Here is a 22,976-nt window from a genome sequence, read left to right on the forward strand (position 1 = left end):
TGTTAGTTACTTTACACGTGACTCTTTTTATAGAAGTTAGTATAAAGTAGTTCTCCATACAGTTTATACAGAAATAAATGCAATTGGATCTGATCACATGATTAAGTTCTGACCAATGGAAATCTTCCCTTCATTTATCAACTGATGCAACTGCAATTATTAATAGCCTCATGCCTGTTAATTTACACATTTACCAATTTTTTGTATATGTTTATAGGCAGTAAACAAAAATAAGCTGTGAATAAATGTTAGTGTCTTAAAACCAAATTATATTTGATATTTAGTCTAAAAAAATGCATAACATTTCCAATTTTCACATGCAACTTCCTCACTCCAAACAAGTGTATACAGTGGACTATATTTAATCTCACCTCCTGGTGTCTATGAATCATGTCCTGTAGGGCAAGGTCTTTTTCTCGGAGTTCTCTCTCTAGAGTTTCTCTCATCTGCTTCTCCTTTAACTGTTCCTGAAAATAAAATATCTAAATCTTTTAACTCATCTTCAGATGTAATACAATCTCTGATTAATCCAACATCAAAGTTTCTGGCAGTAACATGCAAGACAAACTGTCACAAAGTCTGAGGATGTTGTGATGTCAAGACCATGTAGAACTTTGAGGCCATTGTGGTGTCATGACACTTAATATGAATTGTGCTGTGGAGAACTTTAAGGCCAATGTGGTGTCATGACACTTCCTGTGAACTGTAACATGGAGAACTTAAAGACCATCATGATGTTATGACACTTCATGTAAACTGTGCCACAGAGAACATTACTTTGAACAGTTTCTTGACAAAATGTGTTTAAATGTGTTAGAACAGGATTGGAATTTACAGTTTTGTCTTTCAAGATCTAACAATTTCCTGTTGTATGGTGCTATTATGCCAGAAAATGCAGAATAAACTTGATGCACCCTACTATATGCATCCTGTGATAATGTTCTTATAAGAATGATGCACCCTCTTATATGCATCCAGTGATAATATTTCAAGGCTGATGAACCTCCTACATGCATCCAATGATAATGTTCCAATAAACTTGATGCACCCTCCTACAAGCATCCTGTGATGATGTTCCAAGCTTGATGACCTTCCTACATGCATCCTATGAAAATGTTCCAATAAGCTTGATGCACCCTCTATATGCATCCTGTAATAATGTTCCAGTACACCTAATGAACCCTCCTACATGCATCCTGTGATAATGTTCCAGTACACCTAATGTACCATCTTACATGCATCCTGTGATAATGTTCCAATACACTAATGCATCCTCCTACATGCATCCTGTGATAATGTTCCAATACACCTAATGCACCCTCCTACATGTATCCTGTCATTATGTTCCAACAAAGGTACTGGACTTTTTAAAGAGTGCACTTTGTATAAACAGAATTTGGATTTGGATTTTAAGGATGGTAGTCTTGAACTTATATAAATACATATATACATGCAACTGAGAGCAGCATATAAGCATTTGTCCTTGCAAACTCTGTACCTATTAGAGCTGGATACCAAAACAAAATTTGTGCGACAGTGTAACGTGGCATTTCTGAACATACTGTAATACGTACCACAGTATTTTGCAGTTACATTAAGGATCAACAATCAATTCAATGTTCTGGGGCAGGGGCTGATATTTATTTGTTTCATTTCCATCAATAGCTGGAAAAATATTTTGCTCTGATTTATAGGAAAATAACACCATATTATATCCATGGAAAAGTATTATCTTGAAATAACAGAACAGAAAATATTTCAGCTCAAAAGAAAATCACAGCCTCCCCTGCCCCAACTGAAAAGTAAATGGCCAAGTAATATGATGAAGCTTACACTGTATTGATACTGTGAAAGACATTGTTCTGACATTTGAGAACCTGTCGATAAAAATATGAAGTGTTGATACTGAAGACTAAAATTTCCTATCTACACTGTTAATATAATCAGCAAGGAAACTTTGAGTGAGATGTGAACACCTGGACAAGCTATTTTTCAGCAGGGGGAACATTAATCATAAAACATGCTTGCTCAATAAATGTGAAAATATGTAAAGTCCCGATAGAAACAAATTGTGCTCCTAAAAATCAAAGGATGATTTGCAGTCTTACAAAGAAATATGTATAATAACACATTCACATACACTAGTAAATAATGAAACATGATGTGTTTTTGAATTATTTGCTTTGATATTTTGTATATCCAAATCTTTTCTTAAAGATTGTCCCCACAGCTACCTACCTCATCATTAAGTCTTGAAAAACCAGATTTTGAAAAACTTGTGTCACTGTACTATAAAGTAAAATATGCCTTGTTGTTACCTCCACTTTTGGCTTGCATACTTTTGTCCTGCTAACTGCATTATATTTATTACTACATATCAAAGCTCCTATATACCCACACCCTCCTATATTGATTAAAGGAGAGTTACCAGCAGTACTAAAGAATAATTTTTGGCACAAATTAATAATTGTTACTGAAAAAGGATGATCATCAAAGAAATGAATGGCTTTATGTCCGATTTAAAATTCAAAAATGATATTTTTCTGCTACATATTCAAAATGTGAAGCAATACTAAATGAACTAATTGTACATAAGAAATGAATATGCCTTACAAAAAGGGCCAAGGTCATGTGTAACCTGCACATTATACATTCATTGCTAGTAAGAATTTGTACCTCTGTAACAAATGATCATTTATATGGAAACCTGACAAATTACAAATTCTACAAAACAGTTTCTGAAAGAAGAAATCAACTTTCAAATAAGGTATGTTACTGTGTTACTCATCATTAAACTCAAAATCGAGAGGTTTTTACCATCGTCACCTCCTACGTAATGGAAATAAAAAGATACTTTGCCCATTTTATTGAAGCTGTGAAACCGTACACTGGTTTTAACTTCAACATATATTTGTCCCTTAACATCATGAACCCACTCACCTCTGCAACAGCTTTCTCTTTCTCCTGTTTGATCTGGAACTCCATCTCTTCGTAGAGCTTCTTTACTTCCTGATCATGGGCTGAGCTCTTGCTGAAAATACATAATAGATTATTCTGTTACATATTCAGTCCGGTTCAACAAATGTAATTTTTTTTATGTCTGCTGGACTCAACGCATTGGAACTGTATGTCCCATCTGAATACATTTTACAAATAATTAATTTTTTTATAATTTATTATGTAAGAATAACTATCATATGTAGTTTAATAAGATCACAGTTCCTGAAATATTCAGGAAATATTTTTAACCCTCAGACTTCACCTTTTGTCTTGTAAAGTTTGAATAAATTACAACATTGTGTGATTCTTTCAAGTTATTTTGCCTGCCACATAATCTTGCCCATTATCTTGAACTCTGACCTTTTGATTCAATGACCAGTGAGAATTATTAATATGATAAAAGAGGTAATTTCCATTGCTCAATATTTGTAAATTTATGAATTTGGGAACTCCATGTGTGTGATTTTTGCAGATATGGCACTTGATGATATTAGTAATATTACTACATAAATTTCTGCCGGGTTAAATATTATTACTTTAATACTAAAATTTTCAAAAACATATGACCTTGATACATGCTAAGTTTGATGATGAGCCACGGTTTAAACAACAGATTAATAAAAATCAATTCTGTCTAATCAGAAAACATCAGGACTACCATGTCTAACCTTGGACAACTAAACTGCTGGTGAAGTCACACCCCCACCCCCATCCCATCAGAACATGAGAGTCTCTATGCATGAGTCCTCAAGATGTCCTTCTTGACATGTAAAACTTGCTGTATAATCTCTTATGTTACCAAACTAATTAGGGCTGCAAAGCTTACATATCAACACCACAATTTTGTTTGCTGCACATTTTTTATATATCAAATCAGCCAGTGTGTTACTGAACATGTATCCAGTACACCCTGTGTTAGCAGATGTGCGTGTCCAGATAGCTCCATTTCATAATCCAATTTTTCATTAGTACATATGTGTAACATTACAACACGGTATCACAATGATACTAGGGATGGTTTTACTGAATCACCCAAAAAACTGCATATTCAGCAAATGTCATAGAAAGTGGTAAAAGACATACACCAAATGAAATGATCACAATTAGCTCAGTGACTTACATTATCACAGGCTTACATATAAATCACCTGCAATCCTTATGTGTTATTTGGGGGAAAAAATTGAGCTTTGAATCAGTTGAATTAAACGGGATTGTTTCAATATTGTATGCCATGTACACATTTAAATATTTTGGGAAATGTCACAGCCTTAAAACTAATTAAAGTATTATTTTCATATTGCATCTCAAGGATTTAAAAATGAGGATGGAAAAGCAAGAAGATGCAATCTGAAACAGATGTGTAAGCAAGATAAAAATTAAAGAGAAAAAATTGCAATCCTAAAATGCAAAAATGTGCTTCATCTACTGAAAGGTTCAAGTAATTAAAACTTGCATTTAAATACAAAACAGCTAAAAGAATTTCTTTTAAGTGCACTTGTGAAAAATAACTTGTCAGATTAAAGGTACTTGTGAAAAATAACTTGTCAGATTAAAGGTACTTGTATAAAATAACTTGTCAGATAAAAGTAATAAATTACAATGTATGTCAAGAAGAGAAAGACTGGAGACTATATATGCATTAAAATGCAAATTATGCAGTTTACCCCAAGGACCATGACAAAATAAAATAAAAATAACAGACAAGAACATGCCTGTGGCTATAAAATGAATGCTGGAGTATGTGTCTTGAACAGCATACATGTTCTAAGCCTAATTTTGAATTAAAACTAATGTAAACATTATCAAAAACAATTAACACTCAAATGGCAACTACAATTGACTACCAACAAACGTGCATACTGAAACTTACTACAATTTTCTATGAAATAAGTGAATAAACAATAATTTATCATTCACTATGCATAAGAACATTATTCACTAAGCATGATAAACATTCAAAACAAGTTGAACACTATTCACTAAGCATAGTGAAAAGCATTCCCATAGCATAATGAATATCTTCACTAGACATGATAAACATTCAAAACAAGTTAAACATCATTCACTAAGCATAATGGACACCAATCACAAAGCATTAAGAACACCATTCACTAAGCATAATGAGCACCATCCACAAAGTATAATGAATATCATTCACTAAGCATTAAGAACATCATTCACTACTAAGCCTTAAAACATCATTCATTAAGCATAATGAACACCATTCACAAATCATTAAGAACATCATTCATAAACAGGATGAATACCATTCACTAAGCATTAAGAACACCATTCATTAACATTAAAAACACCATTCACTGGCATTATGAATACCATTCACTAACAGTAAGAACTTCATTCACTAAGCATAATGAACTTCATTCACCAAACATTCAAAACATCATTCACTAGCATTAAAAACACCATTCACTAGCATTAAGAACACCATTCACTAGCATTAAGAACTTCATTCACTAAACATTCAGAACATCATTCACTAGCATTAAAAGCACCATTCACTAGCATTAAGAACTTCATTCACAAAGTATGATGAACACCATTGCTAAGCACGATGAACACCATTTGCTAAGCACAATGAACACCATTTGCAAAACACGATGAACACCATTTGCTAAGCACGATGTACATCATTTGACAAACACCATTCACTAAGCATTATGCCAGCATTATAATAATCATTATCTCAGCATGATAACACAAAACATGAAGAATACTATTCACCAAGCATGATAAACATCATTCTCAAAGCATAACAAACAGAAAGTACAATGCTAGGAAAATAAACATAAATGGCTGAAGTATGATTGTATTTCATCAACACGACTTATGAAAAAGTTTAGAGTTGAAATTCATTTTTCTGATTCATCATCAGATCTAGGTCCATTATCTGTTTTTAAAAAAATCAGTCATATCGCTACAATGTCTGCAGTGTGGCAACTTATAGTGATGTCTAGCACTGGGTTTATAATGCCGCAGACATGTAGCATGATGTCCCACCCAGTCACATGATCCTGACACCAGGCCAACCAGTCCTAACACTAACCTCTTAATGCTGAGCGCCAAGCGAGGCAGCTGTTAGTATCATTTTTGTAAGTCTTTGGTATGACTCGGCCAGGGATCGAACCCACGACCTCCCGCATCCAAGGTGGACACTCACAGTTGTTATTGTTTTAAGTTGATATTAATGAATAATAAATATTGAATGAGAAAATGAACTGGTTTCTGTTTGATTTTAGCGGAATCAGTCAATTTAAGCAGGATCAGTAAAAATGTAATTTGATGATGCTGTGAGTTTGTGAAAAAAATCCTTATTTCAAGCCATACTGGATCATATAATATTTGCCTGAAATCAATTCAATAAAGTGGCAAAACAATGGCTTTGCACCTCTGCAGTCATATGTGAGAACCCTGGTTCTGCTACAAGAGATCATAAAGTGGTAACCAGGACTGTGGACAGGGTGGGACAAATAGGATAAACTTTCAGGGGCTCACAACAGTCAGGCAGCCAACCACCAAAGAGAAGAATTTTTTTATTAATTTGTAGGGGCCTACTGGAGAGTATTTTCCTAATGCCCAAATATCCTGTCTGTAGTGACCCTGGTGAGTTGTTTTCTCTGGATTCTCCAGTTTCTTTCACCACAAAAGACTACACTACTCCAACATATAATTTTTACTGAGGCTGCCTAACATAAGTTGTGAGAACTTGAACTGATCAAAACTTTAATTATTTTGTTTGTAAAACATGAGGAGAAAGATAAATTCTCTGTACTTTATATCTGTAGTAATTTGGCAGGACACTAACATTTATTAATTTTAAGTGGAGAAATTACTTGGAAAAATTAGATATATTTTCAAAACTTTGTAAATAATTAGTAATAAATAATAGTTTTGGCAGTGAACTAACACTTATTAATTAAAGATGCAGAAATTACTTTAGAAAATTATATCTGTGCTTGAATGATAACTGTAAGTAATTAGTAAGATTGGAAGTCTCTAATTTTGATACCAACTGATTTGTTTATTTATAATCAGTGGTTCCTAACCCATGGGTCACAACCCAAAATTGTTTTGAGTGGGTAACCTAGATTAATCTTAATAATTTGAAATTTCCTACCCAAGTGCTTTTTAGCATCTGATGGGCAGAAGTGTGAAAAAAAGATGCTAATTGTCTGTTACCTTAAGTATGACAATCTACCCCAAAAGGCTAAGAATCATTGATCAATATATTCACAAATAAACCACCACCGAATAATTGTTACACAGTTAGCTCAACTTTATACTATTTGGTGAAGACATATAAAATATTAGGACATAAAATATGTTCCAGTCTCTCCTGACAGGAATGCACCTAATAAAACATGCATTCTAGGTCATAATTCTGTCAAAACCCTGACCTGCTTAACCTATAACAAATCCAAAGGTAAAAAGAACCTGTCCCTTCAGGCTAATTATGTCGTATTATAATGTCATTAATATTTTATGACTACCACCTCGTCACTGTTTTAACAAGGCCTCCATTTTTTATCAACAGTCTATTTATGATAGAGAATTTTGGGTGTCGTTTTACAGCACAGAAACTCAAGATGATAGTTTAGTAGTGATGCAAATGGAGAGAAATGCTTTACCCAAGGACACACCATGGTAGTCGACCCAAGCTGATTCAACTGTAGGATTCAAACACATACACTTTCAGTCATGAATTCAGTACAAAGACAACATGGCACCAGCCTCCATTAGTTGCCTCCTATGACATAGAGAAGCATGTTCTATTTCCTTGAGCCAGATATTGGGGTTGAGATGCTTGGACTACAACTTTTTACTCATAAGATGATCAAAGCATTTCAGCTCATTCAATGTTTTCGATAACACTGCAAGAGATCAACACAATATGGAGGTCTGGGTTAATGTTTAAACTTCATTCTGTATATATTTTTTGTCTCCAAGGGTTGTGGGTTATACCTCTTCAACAGCCAGGGAAATCTGCCTTGGTGTGTCCATGGGAAAGGTACTTAGCTCCGGTATTGTTGGCATGATATCACATATAACGTTAAAAATGCTGTTAAAAATAACCAACAACAGTGTCTCCAGGGTTGAAGAAGAAATATACTGAATAACAATTATTTCTGGCAGAGGGAAATGAAGTCAAATTTCAATATTGTTCATGTGGTTTATTTTAATAAATTTATGAATCCAATAAATAATACATGGGAATTATAGATAGATTTTTTCAATTATCACCCTTTGAATCGATTGAGTTCTCTTGGAGCACCACTGCTGCATTTGCCATTACACTGCTGCATTTGTCATTACACTGCTGCAAAGCACCATAAACAAACTGAAACTTACACTGAAAAGTGAAATGTCTGAAGTGAGATGTTTAATGCCTGATGTATTTTGCAATATAAAAGAATGGACTGACAACATGAGAGTGGCCAAATGTCATTTACAGTGACATTTACAACTATTTAATCTCATCAAAAACAGTAGATGGAAAAGAAATGAAGAACTTTAAAAGCTTACAAAGTTATAACTACTTCTAGAGTGGAAATATCGATACAATTCTGCACAACACATCGTACTTGGAGAATAAAATTATCATGAAAGGAGATAAATGCTCATCACAGACAGTCAAATAAAGTAAATTAAGTTTACATTATTTGTACCATGGAGAGTGTTGTTGAGAATTGGTGGTGTACATGGATGGCAGGGAAAGGACACTCATGCAGTCATGTCAGTGTTTTGTTGTGGAAAACTGAACATGCTGTGAGAAATACCGTATATACTATATAAGCCGAATAATTTAGGAACAAATAAAGGCCTGGAAGAAAAGATGGGGGTCTGCTTATCTGCAGGCCAATGTCTAAACTTGAGTTTTAAATCTTTTTGTTGACTACTGTAATGGCTGTAAATCTTGGGACATGAAACAATAATTTTTTCCATCTCCTAAGACATAGGCATGTAAATACAAAAGTACCTTTCAGTGACTTGACAATTATTAAACTGTTATCAAGTACTATGATTAATTTTGTTATTATTTTGCATGTGCATATTTTCTGATTTATGCAACACGAAATTAAATAAAGGTAAATACAGACTTCATAATTTGTGGGTCGGTTAAGTTTACATGGGAGACCATGCTGAACTATAATGTACAGTACTTTCACAGTGCAAAGCATGCATGGCGTCACTTAAATCCTTAATTATTCCCAAACATATTAGATGCAGATTTTGCTTTATTCATTGTTTCAACAAAATTGCATTCTTCCAGAAAACATTTCAGCTAGTCCTTAATAGCTGTTTCATTTACGCTGAATCACGTGCTCACTAGTTACTCTTTTTCAATGATATAAGTGATCCTACAATTTGAGGTAATATTTTTAAAAAGGTAAGCATGTTTAATTGTACAAGGCACATAACCATCATAGTGGTAACAATAAAGGCTTCAATTCTCATATAGATCAAGTAAGATCAACATCAATCAGTTTTTGTTTTGTGTTTTAGCTGAACAAACATCACAACTTTCCACACAATGGAAAAATTGATGTTTTGGCATCTCCTATGTTGATAGTCGGCGAATTTGTCTTTCATTCTGTGACAGCAGTACAGGCCAGTTAATCATTAAAACCCTGAAACTGGCTTGTCATAAGAGGGAATTTTGACTGGTAACTACACTAGTACATTGATGTGTAACTGCCTTTTATTCCATAATATTAGCACGATTATCGTAGTTTTGCAAATTGGGGTGTAAGTCATACCTATGAACTTTTCAAAAGCCAAGTAGGGAGACTGAATAAAAAAAAAGAGATTGGGAATTAAAATCGGGAGGTTTTTCGTAGCATTTTTAAAGCATTGTTTTCACTAAATATTGATCGATCTTCCTGATCCACTATGCATGAAATTCACAAAAAAAACTTGCCGTTTCTCTCTGTGACGTGCCCTATTTTTCCCTAGGATATGCCCTATTTTCATATTCTGGTCAGCTGTGGTCAAACTGCACAATAGCTAAAAATTAGTCTTAAATAAACAAGCAAGAAAGCCAGTGCGACTAGTTAAAAGTTCATCCTTATCCATGCAACTATTTTGTGAAAATGATCGGCCCTCCATCGTAATTCAAAGAAACCATGTTCTACAACACTGTGTGTTACACAAGCACCAGCAATTGACTGGCAAATAAAGGATTCCCAATTCTGTTGAATTAAAGGTACCAAAATAGCCAGCCTCATGGTACCATACATGTGGCAACTATTTTCCCCTCGTTGTATATCTGACTTCATTCCCTTATTGTCAACTCGTAAAGCATTTAGTGTTGTTTACTATAAAACATGCATTCTGAATTATTTTTTTCAGGACACATTTGCTGCGTGGTATGTATTTTCATTCCTTCTTATAATTTAATGATGGTGATTAACATTGGTATAAAAATGCCAGGTGTTCACTCATGTAAGTTTCTTTCATGGGAATGGTGCTACAGCATATGGAATAACAGTAATCGTAGTGATCATTCTTGGGACTGAAATTAATTGTGGATGATTTTATTGTTGTGGTTTATTTTTTTTGTTCTAGTTTATTTTTTAATTTTTATAATACTGTTGAGGTTAAAAAAATCATTAAATTACGTGAATAATGTTTAAACCTAACATTCTATTTAGAGAAGAAGCGAATTCTTTATAGTAAGTATTTCGTCACAACAATAATTCACAGGTGATACAACAGAAGATGTAGGACATTTCTTGTGTAGAAGAAACGAAAATCAAAGACATAATGTAATAATTGAGAGTTCTCTGCAAAAATTGGAAGATATTATGAAATTGTGAGGTAGGCATGGAGCAACCCAAAAAATATCGAGTTTTTTTTCCTCCCAGCGTGAAAGTTGACAGGTATGGTGTAAGGAAATTTACATCAAAGCAAACCACAACACAGCTTTTACAGTATTAGAATAATTTTCAAAGCATTATTTCTGAAACTTTATTATTGTATTTTGGAGATATCACTAAAGTTTAGCGCAATGGTTGGTGCCCATGATTTGACTCCAAGGGATGTACTTAATATAGCATGTAATCAAACCTACAATGTACATGTGGTGGCGCCATTATGTAAATGCGTTCAGTAGCCTAATTGCAAGCGTTGAATCGAACCATATTGTTTGTTCATTGTGTTGTCATACTGGGATTAAATTTTAATGAGTTAGGTATTTACAATTTCAAAGCAAAGTAAAAACGTAATTACCGGTGCACTGATATAAAATGTCCAATGCAATAATGCATAAACAAAGAATAATCGAGTCAAAAGGGAGAGGTAGTGTTACAGCAACTCACGATTGCTAAATTCTTGTCATCGTTCATTCAAAATATACACAAATCTAAATTAGGCAGAAACAATAAGAAAACAGAAAATTAAATTAATTACTTTTCAAACAAGTTTATACTATTTCATTGTAATAATCATGCACACCAACCTCAAGATAAGTATACATGTAATTTTTTTAAAATATAAGTTTGCCTAAATAAATGCATTGGCTTATCGCAGGTCATGTACTTTTCAGTGTTTATACATGTTCAGTTTGGGGGTCGGCTTATATGCTAATGGGCTTATACACGAGTATATACGGTAATCTTACTGGGGTCAGTTGTACTGATAAGACAGCTAAATGGAGCAAAGGTATAAAAAGAAATGAACCAAAACTCCTAGAAAATATTAAATTCAAAAACCCCAAAATTGGTGACAGCAGAGAAGTAGTGCCTATGGCCCGAAACACACCTTTTTATTTGACAAAGGCAGAGTTTAAAACAGCTGTTGACAATTCACCACTTAAAGCTTTATTTGAAATTAAAGGAACAATGATGAACAAAAGTGTCACAAGGTGATACAGCACTTTATCATAGCAGTCATCAAAGCTTATCTTTTTGTGGGAAATGTTTAACATTTTTCACAAGGAGATCATATTAATAAATTGCAAAATGAAATGTTAGTAAGTGTAAATGTCCTTTGTGGAGATTCTCAAAAAATTGATAATTAAAGCTAAAGCAGCAATTTGCAAGTGGCAAATATTATGTAAAGAGTGAAAATGAAAATGAATTAGAAGTTAAAGGAGGCAAAGTATTTTATTTACAAGCTCAATTAACTATGTTTTGCACAGGGTTGAGAAAGTGAAAACTTTTTATCTGGCATAATGAAGATGACCACAAGTTTGTAGATGTTCAATATGATGATCACTTTGTGAAAAATCAGATATTGCACCTTCGTGAATTTTTATTACAAGATGAACTAAACACGAGCATTCACTGGATTTATTTGCTTTTCGCATAAGGATTCTTTCTACTGTATATATTTATTTTTCTTGGGTTGTTTGTACATCATATGGACTGTACAGGAAGTTCCACTACTTGTTTTTTACTTTGCCCTGACATCCATCATGAAAACATCAATACATGTACAATCGACAAACACTACATATAAACACAGCTGATACTGCAACGGACAAATCTGCAGTAGTGACATGGCTGATGTACCACATGACAGAGAATGGCAGCACCCATGAAAATTAGCTCAGTGCTAGATAAACCTGTCTATAGTTACAAAAATAGGTGACATTCTGATCGGAGCACAAATTTTCCAGTAGCCATATTAAATACAAGGTACAAAACACAGTATTCAATCCTGTCCCCAGGTGGCAGAGCAGTCTAAACTGTTCACTTTCACTGATCACTGCCAACTCACCTCTGTGAGTCTCGGGCTTGGCCAATGTGGTTATGTGATGTATATATGTATAGCCTATCCTGCACTTAGAAATGGCACTGAACCCAAACCAACAATAATCCTGTCCACCCATGCATGCATGCAATTGCAGTAATGTGACTTCTCCTCCAAAGCAAACAAAAAAAAACTTGTTTTTATATATTCTATTTATATCCTAATTTTTCTTGAATTAGAGATGTTCTCAATACTATTTAATGTATGTGTGTGTGTGTGTGTGTGTGATTTGGATTTTGAACATAGCTTTAACAATTTTTCAGTCATATCACTACAATGTCTGCAGTGTGGCAATTTATAGTGATGTCTAGCACTGAGGCATCATGTCACAGACATGTAGCATGATGTCCCACCCATTCACATTATCCTGACACCAGGCCGACCAGTCCTATCCCTAACCTCATAATGCTGAGTGCCAAGCAAGGAAGCTGTTAGTACCATGTTTGTAAGTCTTTGGCATGATTTGGCCGGGGATCGAACTCACGACTTCTTGCATCTGAGGCAGATGCTCTAACCATTAGGCCACCAGAGCGGTCAATACTATTCAATACTTTCTTGCATTATTGCATCATAAAGAATATCTACTATATAGGATATCATCATGAATACACTTAAACACTGCATCCTTTTCTTTGTACAGTAAAAAATATTTGATTGCATGGGTGCCTGCACATATGGGCAAGGGGGGAGACACTTGCTCCACCACCATTTCACCTCTAAACAAGTTTTGGACTGTAAAACTTAATAACTGATCACTATTACATGTTTAATCTTCACCCCCTCCTAAAAATACTTCTGCAGATGCCCTGTTTGAGTGCATGGTTTGTAAATGTACACAAATTTTCTCTGAATTTTAGCGAAAATCCTATGAGAAAAATGGTAAAGGGAGTGGGGGCAGGTGTGGGATAACTGAGAAAAACAAGGTGAGTCAGCCACTTCAATGTAGATTAAAATTTGAGAATATATTGTCTGTAAACCCATGGAAAAAAGTGAATACTCATGCACGTAATAACAGACTCTGAGAAGTAGAATAGCCACTACTGTGTGATGTAGGAGGTGACTAACAGAGGCAACCTTTTTGCCCTGAGATGTATTCATAATGATGCTTCAGGTGACTAATTGAGGCAACTTTTTTGCCCTGAGATGTATTCACAATGATATCTGAGAAGGCCTTGACTTATTGAAGAGTTGGATTTATAGGAAAAAATAACTGCCTCTGTATTTTAAAGATTTTACCCTTTAATTTTTCATTTATATTTGTTCTTTTGATGTTGTGGATACCCAAATTTAGATGGCTCTATATATCCAGGGATTGTGATGTGCCCTTGAAGCATAAACATATATATACATAATTACATATATACATACTTACATATATACATACTTCATAAATCTAATAATTCATATTTCTAATTCTCATTTAATTTATTTTACTGTGAATGTGCAGAATTGTAAATTATCGTTTCCTTTACTGGGTAGATATACTGTAGTATCAATTTTATGCACATACCCATGCATGTAGATTTCAAACACACAAAAACACAGTAGGAAAGCAGATATAACAAACTTACATATAAATAAGCATGAAGTGAATTTGTATACCCAAAGAAGCAGTATATACACTTTAATCTCTTTATACAGCATTCTGTCTTTATAAGCATCAATGCAGTGTTCTCTCTTTATAAACATCTATACAGTGTTCTCTCTTTATAAGCAGTGTATACTGCATTCTCTCTTTAAAAACAGTATATAGTGTTCTCTCTTTTAAACATCTATACAATGTTCTCTCTTTATAAGCAGTATATACTATGTTCTCTCTTTATAAGCAGTATATACAATGTTCTCTCTTTGATATAAGCAGTATATACAATGTTGTCTCTTTATAAGCAGTATATACAATGTTCTCTCTTTATAAGCAGTATATACAATGTTGTCTCTTTATAACCAGTATATACTATGTTCTCTTTATAAGTAGTATATACAATGTCCTCTCTTTATAAGCAGTATATACAATGTTCTCTTTATAAGCAGTATATACAATGTTCTCTTTATAAGCATTATATAGTGTTCTCTCTTTATAAGCTGTCTATATGGTTTTCTTTCTTTGTAAGCATACATGTATATAGTGTTCTCTCTTTATAAGCAGTATATAGTGTTCTCTTTATAAGCAGTCAATAAAGTGTTCTCTCTTTAAAAGCAGTCTATAGTGTTGTCTTTATAAACAGTATATACTGTGTTCTTTCTTTATAAGCAGTATATAGCGTTATCTTTTTATAAGCAACATGTACAATGTTCTAGCTTTATAAGCAGTATATAGCATTATCATTTTATAAGCAACATGTATAGTGTTCTCTCTTTATAAGCAGTATATAAAAAGTATATACAATGTTGTCTCTTTATAACCAGTATAATACTATGTTCTCTTTATAAGCAGTATATACAATGTTCTCTCTATAAGCAGTATATACAATGATCTCTTTATAAGCAGTATATAGTGTTCTCTCTTTATAAGCAGTCTATATGGTTTTCTTTCTTTATAAGCATACATGTATATAGTGTTCTCTCTTTATAAGCAGTATATACAGTGTTCTCTTTATAAGCAGTCAATAAAGTGTTCTCTCTTTAAAAGCAGTCTATAGTGTTGTCTTTATAAGCAGTATATACGTTGTTCTCTCTTTATAAGCATTATATACAGTGTTCTCTCTTTGTAAGCATTATATACAGTGTTCTGTTTATAAGAAGTCTATATAGTGTTCTCTCTTTAAAAGCAGTCTATATTTTCTTTTTAAACAGTATATACTGTGTTCTTTTTTATAAGCAGTATATAGCGTTATCTTTTTATAAGCAACATGTACGGTGTTCTCTCTTTATAAGCAGTATATAGCATTATCTTTTTATAAGCAACATGTATAGCGTTCTCTCTTTATAAGCAGTATATAAAAAAGTATATATATTGTTCTCTCTTTATAAGCAGTATACAGTATTCTCTCTTTACAAACAGTATATAAGCAGTATGTAAAAAAGTATATTCAATGCTCTCTCCTTATCAGCAGACTATATAGTGTTCACTCTTTATAAACATCTATACAGTGTTCTCTCTTTATAAAGCTGTTCACAGGTGCCATAAAAGTGAACTGTAATATAAGCGAGGGAACTTGCATTAAGGTATGTTCCAACAATAGTCTGTCATAACAGTGCATAAAAACACACAAACTGGGTGTTCAATGATGTGAAATCGCATTATAATTGGTTCTAATTAGCCATAAACAAGAACATAAGTAACTCAAATAACTGTGATGAAACATTCAAATAATTTCAGAAGCTCTATTACTAGAGATGTGTTAAAAGAGGTGAAACCATATATGAGGCGCTTTCTAGGACAGATCACATCATGCATTATTACAGAAATGTAACACATTATGGATATAAGAAACTTTATTTTGAGGGTCATGATAGGCTACTTAAAAAGAGGTTTTAGTGTCTCTTCAATCATCTGAACCATTTGTCATGTCTACACTCTATTTCCAGCATGCAGTTGAATCCAGGTGGAAATGATAAATCAGTGATAAATGACTGAGACATTAGGACATGGTATAATGAATGTGGCTAGCCACCATTGTTGGCATACCAGTCATATTTGTTTCAATACATTATTACAGTATTTACACAAAAATAAGGCAAAGGGGCTTATCTAAAGTATTTGTCAAAAGGCTGAGGAGTCATGGACTTGTAATCCAATAAAGTTATCACAAATAATATTTTCCAGCATTTTATAGCAATGGAGAATGGACTAAAAAATAATCAGTCATCAGCTTGTCATTGGGAAAATATGGTAATTGCAAATCACATGTTTTTATAAAACACATTTTCCCTGCTGTTTAGTAAAGCCATTTTCTCTTCATGCCTTGCACCAATGTGTTTCATGAAATTTTTAAATAAACTGCAAAATTGTTGTGCACATAGCAAGCGATATATTATCCTTATCAAGTCAGGCATAACTATGAAAAGTTAACATCCTGGGTACTAAGCCAGAAGTGGCACTGACAGACTGATAGCAATTATATAGTGTGTCAACTTACTGTACAGTTTAGGTAAACTGATAAATGAAGGATGGACAGAGAGCATCTAGAAATAGCAAGGCAATGTAAACACATTATTCAGAATTATCAGCATGGAAAATAGGTTTGGTTTTGTGGATTTACAGCCATTTTTCAGCACACAATAGGCTATACATGGTGGCCAGCATATCTAGTGGGAAAGAACGTTGGGAAGAACCAAAGACCCACTGGAAGCTACTGGCAAGCTTTCCTGCATGTCCACCTTGACCAAAGCCAAGACTCAAACCCATACAGAGGTGAGCCGTCAGTAATCTGTCAAGACAAGTGCCTTAGAGCACCTGACCACCAGGACCTCACAAGGAAAATAGAGAGCATGTGTGTGTGCATGTACACACACACACACACACACAATTTCCATTAAAAGCTGGCCTTTCTTTAAGATGAAAAGACTTCATGTTAGCATATTGTTGGCCCTAAACTGTGACAGCATGAATGCTGAATATTGTTTTAACCTTGTATGCCCTTGGGGCATTTGACTCCTCTACAAGCCTACTACAGTATTTACTAACAGTAGTAATCTGATATAATCTGTTATAGGTTTGACAATCCTTCTATAAACTTGTTTAGATCATACTTAAACCAAAGGTCTCAACAAGTAAGAATTTGCAATATCAGCTCACAAACATGCACTGTTTATTCAAGGGTCCCTCAAGGCTCAGATTTAGGCCCTTTCCTCTTTCTTATCTAATTAAATGATCTACCATTAAATAATGAATCCACAAATACAGATTAGCTTGCAGATGATGCTGCAAACCTTACTTACATCAAGTTATGATACTGAAGTTATCCAATAAATTTGAGTCAGATCTTAATAAAGTTCCAAATCTGGCACAACAAAATAGGATGGTAATTAACGATGGTAAAAAAGTATATATGATTTTGGGGACATCACAAAAGCTACACAAGTTAGGGAACCCAGAACCATCTCTTACAACAAATAATCATCCATTACAAAATGTCAAACATGACAAGCTTGTAGGTTGTCAGTAGATAATAATTTGCAATTGGCTGACCATTTTGACAAGCTTTGTAAAACACTGTCATCCAAAACTACCCTACTCAGCAGAATCAAGAAATATTTACTACAAGTCATATATTCTTCCAATGATGGATTACTGTGCCAAATCTCATCCTGACAGGATTTATAAATATCAGACACAGGCAGCACACATAATTTTCAATGCATCTATATATCATCCCTCAAAAGCATTATTTACAGAACTAAAATAGATCACAATATATGAAAGGGAAGATTTGTACAAGGCAGTTCTTGTATATAAATGTCTACCTGGAGCTGCACCAGAGTATCTTCAGAACTTTTTCAATACAGTACCAGTTGAGATCAATATCACATGGAAACCTTGAAGCACCAAAACCAAGCACAGAACAATTTAAAAGAAGCTTCCAATACTCTGGTACAGTCCTGTGGAACAAGCCTCCACTACATGAAAAATTACAGTATTTAAAAAGAGATATCATGAGCATGTACATATTTCTAATAGATAATGGAATTTAGTATTTTAATACTAAGCACATTAAAATAAACAGTAATTACTGCTAACTTTCATATAATGCACATTGTTATACTCTCCTTAAAAAGGCCTCAAAAGAGAATAGTCACTGACTAAATGAGTCACCCTCAATTAATAAATTATTATTATTATTATTATTATACACATGCCTATATACACCAACAAATGCAAAGATGCTCACACTGGTAGTTGCTAACAGTGAAAACATTTCTATTAGGTCATGTTAGACTTCAAAGATCGACTACTGATGTTGACTTCCCTGCTTGGCAATATATTCATGACAGCACAGTCCTCCACCCACTAGTCATAACCTTACCTTAAAATCCACATGTGAATGGGATGTTCTTTGGCAAGATTACCTCTATGTATATATCAAAAGATGCCAAACACACATGATTCTTATCAGTACTTACCTACTTTTTGGTCAAGTTTTCAAAGATTGAAATTCAAGTCAACTTACCAAACAAATTCACATGCAAAATATTAATTAAAATTCAACAAAACTTACCCAGCTCAGAGCCTCTGGTCTTTAATCCAGTACTGCTACTATTTAAGTATCAAATGAGTGAGCCCCTAGCTAGGTATAATCCATAACTCCCCTCTCACTGCCCCAGTATCCAACACATGCATCTCTAAATGTTTATCAAATCTTCAGGAAAAAGTGGCCAGTCATTAAACTACCATGAAACCTGCCTCAAAGAACATCTCAAAAAGGACAATAGTTTATACAGAACCCTTCCAGGATCTAAATTTAAAAAAAAAAAAATCCTGTATAAAGTGAAAACTGCTTTTCCACATAACTAACACCAACAAAGGACAACTTTATTAGCATCTCTTTTAACATCTACAAAAAGGACATCTGTCTATACAGTACTAATTTGTGGTACTTTAAATGTCTTATATCAACAGGTTTTATTTATATGGAAAAGAACAATCTTACATGGAAAACGATACTTATTTTTACCACAAATGTAAATTTGAACTGCACAGGTATGAAACAATTATAAAGTGAAACCAGTTATAATTAGATTCCAGAACAATTATCAAACAAAAGGTTTAAATTCTTATGGTTTGAGTATCTTTATCTTAAACTAACAGGGCTAGTAATACACACATCACTAAGCAAATATAATTAGTTAAAGTACATGTAACTGTAAAAGGGTTAAGGAAGATAAGGCAAAGACATGCACACTGATAAAGGTTTGAGATACATAACACAAAACATTAAAAAATTTCATTTGATATTTAGAATCATTTAATAAAGTTATAATCAAATGTCCATACAAAACATTACCATTTTACAGCACCTGTCCATATGCAAGCAATAAATGGAAAGGAGGAATTTCTATGAGTACAGGAAAAATTTGTTTATAAAAGTAGATTCTGAAGTTTGGTTTGGTTTGGTGCTTTAAGGCACAGCAACACAAACAGGCTGTTTAGTGCTGAGATAATTGGAATAAATTGTCTTGCCCAAGGACACACCAAGGTAACTAACACAGGCTGGTAGAAATGGTAAGATTCGAACCTGCACCCTTTTGGTTGTGTGCCTAGCATGCTAATCATTGAGCCACTGTAGCTCCATATTTTGATGTAAAATATTACAATTATTCATTACACATGAACCAGGAAAAATCATAAAAGTTTCCTCTGTCATCCAAAAAGTGGTTATGGCATTCAAAGGATTGCATATGACCAGATTTATTACCATACTGACTGATGAGTCCCTTTATTAACCTGAGAATCATGAGGCATATCTTAACCACAGATGCCTAGTATTACCATCATTTTTCTTTTTCCTCAGGCCCAGCTCACTTGCACAGTAGGTAAAATGCCACACCTGTATCATATATATTTTATCAGAATGAATACTAGTATTTCATCTAACAGCCTGGGAGCCAAAGTGGCTCAATAGTTGGGGAGCTAGACTCACATTCAGTGGGTTATGGGTTTGATTCCTGCCAAGACCAGCTTGCCAACATATCCTGAACTAGGTCCTTAACGTTCATTGCATTGATACTAAATAATCTGTATTGTGCTGATATGCAATCAATCAATCAGTCATTAAATCAACTAATCAATCAATTAAATGCAAGCTGCATGCATAGCATTATACCTACCACTATGTAACTCTAACAGAGATATAGCAAAGACCAGTTGATATCCAAAATCATTAGCTCAAGTATTTGCCATGTTGGAAAGTAGGTCATTGTTACTTAATTTGCTAATGCTGAATAATGCTTTTTATGGGGAAAGTTACAGGGCACTGAGGATAACCAATGGGGCGATGGCAGATCTGGGTCTGTGCAGTTTGGGAACCACTGGGCTATATGATACAAAAATACCATGTGCATACTGGATATTACCAGTACAGGATGCATCTAAACTGTACATACTGGCTATTACTAATACAGGATTCATATAAACTGTATGATACTTATTTTTCAAGTTAATATGATTTCTGAAAAGTGAAAAATGTCCAGGCTCGCAAAAGATTGTTGCATAAACTTGTTGCATAAATTCCATTTGAAATGAGCATTTAAATAATACACAATACAGAGGTTCAATAGACACTTTATTGTACATATAACATAATTTTGGCATAACGGGGGCAAATCCTGTCACAGCATACTGCACCAGTCCAGCTCTAAATTTGTTTTACAGGAAAACCTCAGGAAGAGAGACCTGGGGAAATCTGTTGGGTTGTGAAGAGTGTCTAACACCTGTATGTGGAGCAGCAAGGGGCTGATAGTATATGGGAACAATGACAACCAAAACTCTATAAGTCTGATCCTGAAGATTGCCATGATAACAAACTTTGGTTGATACTCCATACAGGCACCATAGGAAGCATGTATGAAGTATATGTGGCCTAATAGTTGAGTATATTTAAGTACTGACACAACCTGAGGTTCAAAAGCAATGTTGTGAATGTACGAACTTAGCAATGGCTTCCCAGAACAGAACTGGAACAGTACACTATGCAAGAAATGTCCCAAATAAATGACATGGTGAAAGGAGGGAAAGGTGGGTGGTTCTGTCTGCAGATAATCTGAGTTAAATGCAGCAACAACACTGAAAAGCACACATCTCTACAGGCTGTATGACCGCCTCAAACAACTGACAATGCTCGATCCCATGCTCCAACTCAGTGGTCTGATTGGTTCAACCTGACAGCATATCTAAATTTAGTTACTAGCTTATTAACATATATTGGCTGCAATGACATCATGTCTGGCAGAGAAACCCTAGTAGACAAAGAGGGACCCAACAAGGGGCCAGAGAGTGATGCACTGTGTATTACTCAAACTATATTTAATCAAATAAATTACAACTAATGTTAGGAGATTTATTTATCATGTAGAGTACAGTAAAACCTGTCTTAAAATACCAGTTTTGAGAGACCACCTGTTTTTAGAGACCACGACTGCCATGTACTGATTTATTGATTATGCAATGTCATGACATATTCTGACAGACCACCTGTTTTGAGAGACCATTATTTTTTTGGCAGAAGAGGTAGTCTGTCAAGACAGGTTCTACTGCATTGCATTTCAGAGCTAATGGATAAGGCAAATAATTTTTTGATGGCACTGTTGACTAAACCTTGATAAGATCAAAGAATTACCATATATACTCAATTATAAGCAGAGTGAAACAACAAACAACAAAGATCCTGATCAGATGTAGCATAATCAGCATCAGGGTCTATGTTGTTTGTTCTACTGATTACTCTTAACAAACTGCACAGACCCAGATCTGCCAGTGACTCTGTGACATCAGATCTGGGTCTGTGCAGTTTGTAGTTGGACTCTTCTTATAAGCGAGTACAGATGGCACACATCAAATGCTTCACAACTGCATCACTCATGAACGTAATCGACTCAAAATTTACGTATTTTAAAAATAAATGAAAAACAATGCTTCTCTTGAACAACTGTGTTCTTAACCTGAAGTGGAGCTGCAATAGTTAAGTAGGTATAAAACACTGACTCAGAATCCAAGGGACCCAGGTTGCATACCTACCCAGTCCAGAACAGGGTCAGCTGCCTTGGTGACCCTTGGGAAATGCACTAACCTAACCATTTCCTGTACATGAAATTGTCCAGAGTGCTGCAAATGCCACAAAATCAAAACCAAACAATAACCATAATCAGAAAATGGCACAACCAATAAATTTGCTCTCACATGTACATATAACATGCATTATCACACCCATATATCTTATTTTTAGAATCAGAAGGGGGTGTGCATTTTCAGCAGAACAAAAAATAAGGATTTTCTCTGGCCGATCTATTGCAAGGATCATGACAAAACACACTTCATATTCACTCCTTGTGAAATATGAAAGAAATACTTTCACAAAACCAAAATAGCACTGTTCTTCGACTACTTATATTAAATAATCTCATTAAATTTCAAATTACTGAGTAGTTTTTGTTTCGTGATTGAACTGGAAATACATGTGACAGGTAACTTGTTCAACCGCTCTATCATGTTTATGTTCAGACTGCAAAACACTGCAATGTGATTACTTATAAATGTTAAATATACAATA

At 34.2% G+C, this 22,976-nt stretch overlaps 1 protein-coding gene across 3 annotated transcripts in view; it reads right to left on the reverse strand.

The window, feature by feature from the left end:
- The window catches only part of LOC149785355 (EF-hand calcium-binding domain-containing protein 4B-like), a 146,664-nt gene that overhangs the window by 83,789 nt on the left and 39,899 nt on the right, over positions 1 to 22,976 (reverse strand). For all 3 annotated transcript variants that reach the window (XM_089979263.1, XM_089979264.1, XM_089979266.1), the window contains exons 5-6: positions 2,941 to 3,031; positions 372 to 467 (exon numbers count right to left, since the gene is read on the reverse strand). In XM_089979263.1, the coding sequence (XP_089835389.1) occupies positions 372 to 467; positions 2,941 to 3,031 (187 nt within the window). The remainder of the gene's footprint in view (positions 1 to 371; positions 468 to 2,940; positions 3,032 to 22,976) is intronic.

The sequence above is a fragment of the Sinohyriopsis cumingii genome, chromosome 13 (genome assembly GCF_028554795.1).
Source record: "Sinohyriopsis cumingii isolate HCF-2022 chromosome 13, ASM2855479v2, whole genome shotgun sequence".
NCBI lineage: Eukaryota > Metazoa > Mollusca > Bivalvia > Unionida > Unionidae > Sinohyriopsis > Sinohyriopsis cumingii.